The following is an 8,205-nucleotide window of genomic DNA, read 5'->3' as shown; positions in this document are numbered from 1 at the left end:
GCTGCTGTGCTTATAAATCCCAATTGTGGCCAAAGGTGACAGAAGATTTGCTTATCAGCCTGTTCCAGGGTCTTATAGTCACAAAATAAGCTCTCTTCTTAAATGGTCTTCTAAAACTGCTACACAAAATAAAATTCCTGCCTTGTAACTGAATTTGAGTATTTTGTTACCTGGAAAGAGTAACACATTAGCTTGTTTACACATTAGCAGAAAGCATCTTATATAAGAAAGCTTTTACTACCCACTGTGATAGGAGGTATGGGACCATTAATTCATTCAACAAATCTTTTAAATGCCTATTATGTGAATCCCTGAGAGGATAATATCAGAGCAGGAAATGAAAATGGGAAACCGAAGCAATTACCTCTGAAGAAAGGTGTAGGGTTTTGCTCTTAATCATTTTGATCAATAGTTGGGTCAATTGTTGCAAAGATTCTGCAAATGAAAGGGCTGAGCAAGCATGGTTCACAGAATGAACTGAATGTGCTACATTCCAGTGCACTGCGTTTTTTTTTTAATCATGTATTTAGTTCTCACAGAGAGAAACTAAATACAAACTACTTCAAAAGTATAGTACAGTACATATTAATTAGTTTCTCACATATAAATTCTGACTTCCTGGACGTCACAATTACAATCACTATTAAGGGAGGAGCTTGTGATACTCATTTGGTTAGAAAAAGAAAACTCCTTATTTCACAATGGTAACGTTCACTGACACAAGGACTCTTAGGAGTGAAAGTTTTGATGGGACAGGAGGTATGATTCTTGAGCATTACGCATGTCTAAGGAAGGCAGAGCTAATAGCAAAACATGTCTTTGGAAATAAGGGATGTGTGCACAGAAAGTAGGGAGAAGGCAATGGCACCCCACCCCAGTACTCTTGCCTGGAAAATCCCATGGACGGACGAGCCTGGTGGGCTGCAGTCCATGGGGTGGCTAAGAGTCGGGCACGACTAAGCAACTTCACTCTCACTTTTCACTTTCATGCATTGGAGAAGGAAATGGCAACCCACTCCAGTGTTCTTGCCTGGAGAATCCCAGGGACGGGGGAGCCTGGTGGGCTGTCTATGGGGTCGCACAGAGTCAGACACGACTGAAGCGACTTGGCGGCAGCAGCAGCAGAGAAAGTAAGTAAAGAGTAGAAAGAGCAAGAAAAATGCAGTGCTTTAAACAAATAAAATCTTCAATTGTTTGCATGATAAAAAGCATACACCAAAAAAAAAAGCATTAAGCATCAATTAAGGCTCTTGTAGAACTTTCTCTTACTAGATATCATAATGCATGTCACCTGATCAGAAATGGAGAAAAAAGCAGTGCTGGAAACTTTTAGTACCTTTTAAGTATAAAATACAAGCACAAATTATACTTAGCCATTCATAAGTATTTCACAGAAGAAATCCAAGCTTCTCTTTGTGCAATCCTTTATAATAATCTGTAAATATTTATTTGTATAATATGCTAAAAATAATAGAATATACTGTATTTAACAATGTGGCTTTTACTTTAGATCAGAGGGTATCTGCTTTAAGAAATTAAGCCACTCTGAAATTCTATTGACTTACTCTCTGGTGATATATGAATTTTGCTTATACAGTCTTTGTAAGAGATATCTTCATCCAACTTTGAGTGATAGTTTATCCAATTTCTTAAACAAAAGAATCACAGCATCCTCGCAAATATGCAAATCATGTTGTAGTTGTTTTTCCTGGCACATAAAATCGTTCAGATAAACTGAAAACTAGAATAATAGATCATAAAATACAAGATACTCAATATATAAAGGTATGACATTAAACTTACAATTTCATCAATCTTTTGGGTCAGTCAACATCATTTGAAATGAAAGCTTTGGGTAAAAGGCAGTGTTTTCTCTTTCTCAGTTGTGATTCTTCTATTTAAAGCTTTAAAACTAATTTTCACTACCTTTTAAATAGGGTCTATAATGAATGACTAGATGCCCAAATTTAGTGCCAAGCTTATAGTTACCTTCATTATTCCATAGCCTCTTTTTTCTTTGGTGACATTACTTGCCCTTCAGAAAAGTAAAATTCCAGACATATGCTACCTGGATGGAAGAATTTTTTAGGAAGTATTATGATATTTCTAATTCTTCAAATGATACCTTTTCTTTCATAATACTGTTTTCATTTGTCATGATTTCTCTTCTTATTTGACCTCTTTAATCATTGCAAGTATACTTATTTTGTAATCTCTTTTAGGTTGCTCTATTTTATTTGATTTGGGGGATGTCAATTTCCCTCTTTATAGCATCTGCTGGCAATATTTTATGGTCATCCATTTTCTAATTCAATTTTTGTTTTAATTAATGACTCTAATTTTCACTTTTTTCTTCTATAAAAGATAAATGAGCCTTGGTTTGTGAATATCTTCCTGAAGAAGCATTTTGAATTATTGGGGGTGTGTCTTCAAGGATTTTACAAGAGCTAGATATGTTTAATTTTTCCCAGCTTGAAATTAACACTCTAATGTAAATTTAGGCCCTAATATTCATATGTGATACTGGCTTGCACATATCATTTTTTTCCATAAATATTTTTCTACCCAATGCATGGAAAAGTCTCAACTAAGTCTTAATGTTTGGTAGAACTTAATAAAACTATGAGCAGACTTTCTTTGATCATGTCTTCACAGCCTGAACAATTCTTTGAAGTCCTAACTTTAAGGAGATTTCTCAAATCTAGATATGCACTTTGCCTAGATCCAAGTTCCCCTATTAAAAGATAAGAACTCAAGCCCAACATTTAGGGGCACCATCAAGAAAAAAGTTACAATAACAGCTCTTGATCAGGGAAAGATCTTCATCTACACCTCACAAAGAGACAACAGACTGCCTGTCCCTTTAAGGAGCACCAGCAAAAATAAACAGTGGGAAACCCAACAATACCAGAAGAGCAAAATAATATCTCAGTGGCCCTGAAAATTTAATTCACGTTTGAACCAGAGCCCACAAAATCAGGCCAGTTAGTTCATTATAAACCTAAACTACATGATTCCCTGTTTAAATAAAACATTATAATTAGACCCAGGGTTTCTTTACCATAACAGAAAAAGTGTTCAGTATACAGTAAAAATTATCCATTATATCAGAAAACAAGTAATGTCAAAAGATAATTAGCAGGTGCCAACACTGAGATGAATCAGTTGTTGAAATTATTTGATAAGAGTGTTACAACACTCATCCTAAAAATGTTTCAACAAGCAATCACAAGTATTCTTGAAACAAATTAAAATATAAGATAATCTCAGCAAAGAAATGTAACTTGTTAAAAAGAATCAAATGGAAATGATAGGACTGAAAATATCATAATGAAAAGTGATCTTACTGAATAGGTGCATTCATGGAGTGGAGATGGGTCAGTTGAGAACAGATCAATGGAATTTAATATAAGAATTGGAGAAAACAGGCTATAAGTGATTTACCACAGCCTCAGTTTCCTGTGGGGTACCAACACAAGATCCAATATTCATAAAATCAATCAAAGTCCCAGGAGTAGAGTTTGGGTTCACAATCTGGCCTTTGTACACAGAGGACAAGAAGAGAGAGAAGAAAGGGACAGATCACTCCAGATTGAAATACAAGGCTTAAGTGATGCAAGATGAGTGGGTCTTAGCAACTGCCCTCCAGTTATCTTAAAAGTTCATGTAGAGGCCTCAACTATACTCAGTCATGTAAACCATCCAGATGGTCTCAGCAACATAGTGCACTCTCAAGGTTGTGTCCTTAAAAATAGTCCCCACTGTGGGAACAATGGGCAGAACAGCAGACAGGATGAGGAGCTACAACCAATGGTCCAACAGAGTGGAATTTAGAAGTTTTCTAGGAAATAGTGGCTAAAAACTTTTCAAATATGGCAAATGGGAAGAACCTAGAGACTCAAGAAGCTGAGTGAACCCCTAACTAGACAAACATAAGAAATTCATGCCAAGACATATTAATTAAATTTCTGAAAAATAAAGGCAGAAAAATCTTGAAAGTAGCCAGAGGGGAAAAAAAAAAAAACATGATGGATTACCTGTACGGAAACATCCGTTCAAATCACAGAGGATTCCTTGTCTGAAACCACAGAGCCAGAGCAAATATTGAAAGAGCTGTCAACCATGCTTTCTGTATTTAGTGAGACCATCCTTTGTGAATGAAGGGAAATAAGATCATATTCAATGAAGATATTTTATCTAAGAAGAATTTGTTGTTAGCAGAACTACCAGTAAATATTGGCTAGAGGAAGTTCTTCTAAAATAAATGAAATTATTAAAAAAAAAAGACAGCTTGAAGCATCAGGAATAAAGATCAATGGAAAAAGCAGAAGTATGGATACATACAGTAGACTATCATTCTCCTCATGTATTTCATCTCTGATGATTGAAATGAAAATTATACCATCTGACACTCTAGACAACAATATTTTAAAGTGGGAGAAATAGAGGGAAATGGGAAAAAGTAAATCTAAATGGAAGTGATGTTTCTACACTTCATTAAAAATGTTAAAATGTTGAAAACAGTAGGCTGTGATAAGCCATGTGGTTACTGCAGTATATCACATAGATAGTTATACAAAAAGATAAACTAAAAAATCACTATAAATAAAGGAAGATTGAATCTAAAAGCTTATTCAAATAACCCATTGGAACATAGAAAAAAAAAAAGAAATGGAAGACTGAATACCAGAATAAATAAATAGGAAATAAATAATAAATGGCACTGTTAAGCTCTGACATATTAATAATTACCTTAAAGTTTAATGGTATAAATATGCCAATCAAAAGCAGAGATTAGTAGAGTGAACCAAAAACACCCACAACTCAAATATATTCTGTTTATAAAACTCAAGCCATAATCCCCAAGTGTTTTAATAATTCCCTAAGCCACTGCAACATCTATTTGTTTTTCTCATTTTGAACTCCTTTTTTTTTTGGTAGCATCTGAAGGTTTTTTTTTTTTTCAAGCTAGGTCTATATGTTATCTGTTAGGAGATCATTTGTATGGATTTTATTAAGTTGCATTCTTCCACATTGCTAGATTTTGAACTAGGTTATAATAGAGACTGCAAAGGGACTTATGATGTCCTAAAAATGTGAGAATGAATAGGACATCAATTTATTATGGCTCTGAAAAAGATTCTGCATTTTATGGATGCACAATACATTTCTTACAAGGCTTTTCTCTCATCAACATTAACTCTTCAATTTTTAATATAATGCCATAAAGATTTTCAATGGACCAAGAAAATCTATTTTCAATCTCCACATTATTAAAAGTAGTATTTATACTGGTGTAATGCAATAATAAATGTATAGCTCCACCTATGAATTATTCCAGTTCTTCCCTCAAAAAAAAACCCACAAAAACTGACTCTATGCAAGCTTCTAAAACTATCAAGATGACAGGAAATAAATGAAATAGAGGAACACTTGAAACAATACCAAGAGGTTGCCATCAGCAAAAACACAATGAGATGAATTTTATATGACAATTTTTTTCAATAAAGAATAGGCATTTTGATAGAGAACTACTATGAATTAAGGAATATATAATCCATATTCAGTATATAGACTTTCTTACATTCTCATATTACTATAAAACAAACTATGAAGACATTTTTGAAAACAAAAGGGACTATCCATCACAGATCAGCTATCAGATGAATAAAAGAATTATTCTGAATTGTACTGGATTTAAAATATATAGTTCTGGTGAAGGAGCCGGTGGTAACGCGGGTCTCCCCGCTGTACCGAGGAGCGACGGCCGAGCAGACTATCTCGGCCTGAGGCGGCGGGGAGAAGCAGACGGGCAGATTGCTGCGACACCATGGAGGGCGGCGGGGGTAGTGGCAACAAAACCACTGGAGGGTTGGCCGGCTTTTTCGGAGCCGGCGGAGCAGGCTACTCGCACGCGGATTTGGCTGGAGTCCCGCTAACTGGTATGAACCCTCTGTCTCCTTATTTAAATGTGGATCCACGGTATCTCGTACAGGATACAGATGAGTTTATTTTACCAACTGGAGCTAATAAAACCCGGGGCAGATTTGAACTGGCCTTCTTTACCATTGGAGGATGTTGTATGACAGGGGCTGCATTTGGGGCAATGAATGGTCTACGGCTAGGATTGAAGGAAACCCAGAACATGGCCTGGTCCAAACCAAGAAATGTACAGATCTTGAATATGGTGACTAGGCAAGGGGCACTTTGGGCTAATACCCTAGGTTCTCTGGCTTTGCTTTATAGTGCATTTGGTGTCATCATTGAGAAAACAAGAGGTGCAGAAGATGACCTTAACACAGTAGCAGCTGGAACCATGACAGGCATGTTGTATAAATGTACAGGCGGTCTTCGAGGGGTAGCGCGAGGTGGTCTCGCAGGACTAACACTTACGAGCCTCTATGCTCTATATAACAACTGGGAGCACATGAAAGGCTCTTTGCTCCAACAATCACTCTGAAGATTTTGCTAGTTTACAAATGGAGGACACTTTAGTAGTCACCCAGATCAATGTATAAGTCAGTCTGGAGGCATTTACTTTATCTACACCTGATTTGAAAAACTAGAGATTCCAGTGTGCTGTGATGAAGATCATGGATGGTCGACCAGGACTGGCACTCCTTCCAGCCTTAATGAGTTGAAGACAAAACACCCTTTGGCGGCTGAGTAACGTGGTTCTCTTAAGAAGATCTCGCATCTGTTTTTGCTCCTACCCACTTCTGGAAAACCACTTAATCCCAGAATTCAGGTCTGCCTGTCAATACTGTATCAGCCACATTTGTTCATTTAATGATCCAAGACTGTAATATTGCTCTGTATTCCCAATAAAGGGTGAAAATAGAACTGAAGTCCTAACTCCAACATTAAAAATAAATAAATAAATAAATAAAATAAAATATATAGTTCTATTATCAAACATCCTTCATCTGTTAGGAACCTTAAAGAATCTGTGAGTGAAAAGATATGATATTTGGAATTTTCATTTAAATAATAAGCAAAAAATGGAGGGGTAATCATTGAACCAAGAATGGCAAAATTTGGTAATTGTTGTAACTGACTAAGTCAATGGAGGTTCACTGCACTATTCACTTTACACTCATGCACATTTGAGTGTTTCCATATATAAAGAACTTACCTTACAAGGGGTGAAGCAAATTACAGCCAACGCAACCTGAAAGTACAGCTGGGAAAATGGAAAAAACTTTACCCACTTTCCAGTTTTTGTACAGCTTTGGAAACTTGTATATTCAATACTACTTCAAGTGCAGATTGCCAATAGTTTTATAGACATAGATAAACTAAAAGATTCAGTCATTTAATTGAAAGATTGGCATATTTTAATCACTGATATTATCACAGGAATATAGAGATCTGTGTTCCAATGTGTTTTATCCACACATAACAATAAGCCAACTCAGTGGTACTGAAACTTTTAATCCTTGGAGGCTTTGACTCTTAAAACTTGTAGAAGACTCCAAAGATTTTTTTAAAATGTTTGTTATATTTATATTTATGCTTAAATGTTACATAGAACTATGACCTATGTTAAAAATTTGTTAACATGATTTTAATGTTATGCTATGTTAAAAATCAAATCTAAGAAATTTTTGCAACATGTATTTTAAAATTAAAATGACAAATCCATTACATGTTAACATAAAGGACAGCTTTTTAAGAAAAGTAGTGCATTTTTAAAAAATTGGTGAGGAGAGTAGCATTGCTTTACTTTTTTATTTTTTTCAAGTTTTCCTGCTCGCTGGCTTAATCGAAACTGACTGGATTCTTGTATTGGCTACCGCATTCAATCTGTTGCAATATATTGTTCTGTAAAAAGTAGATAAAAATTCAGTTTCACACAGATGTGTAACTGGAAAAGGGAAGATAATTTTAATAGCTTTTTCCAATAATTGTGGCCATTCTTCTTTGATGCTACACCAAAAATAGACAGACCACAGACCACAGTTGCCTAAAGATTAGTTACAAAGTAAATTAACTTTTCATATTGAGTTACATTAAAATCCATTGATCTCTTGCACTTTAAACATGCTTTTACTGATGCTTGAATTTGTCATCACTCAGTTGTAAAACAGTAGTTCACTACATAGACCTGAGTGTTGACACATTTCATTCTACAATATCAAAATCACATTTGTTCATTTTACCACCAATCTCATCAGAAAATGTTTAAGTATTAGAAAGTTGCCA

At 35.3% G+C, this 8,205-nt stretch overlaps 1 protein-coding gene across 1 annotated transcript; it reads left to right on the top strand.

Annotated features, from left to right (window-relative positions):
* Positions 1 to 5,719: 5,719 nt before the first annotated feature.
* LOC122697168 (mitochondrial import inner membrane translocase subunit Tim23) lies at positions 5,720 to 6,843 on the top strand. Its single transcript, XM_043907685.1, has one exon. The coding sequence runs from the start codon at positions 5,831 to 5,833 to the stop codon at positions 6,458 to 6,460; it is 630 nt and encodes a 209-aa protein (XP_043763620.1). The 5' UTR covers positions 5,720 to 5,830; the 3' UTR covers positions 6,461 to 6,843.
* Positions 6,844 to 8,205: the final 1,362 nt, after the last annotated feature.

This window comes from Cervus elaphus, chromosome 7 (assembly GCF_910594005.1).
Source record: "Cervus elaphus chromosome 7, mCerEla1.1, whole genome shotgun sequence".
Classification (NCBI taxonomy): domain Eukaryota; kingdom Metazoa; phylum Chordata; class Mammalia; order Artiodactyla; family Cervidae; genus Cervus; species Cervus elaphus.
Note: the sequence above shows the minus strand (reverse complement) of the source record. Positions and strands in the feature narration are given on the sequence as shown.

Coding starts and splice junctions, on each gene's coding strand:
- LOC122697168 (XM_043907685.1), top strand. CDS start 5,831: ATGGAGGGCGGCGGGGGTAGTGGCAACAAAACCACTGGAGGGTTGGCC.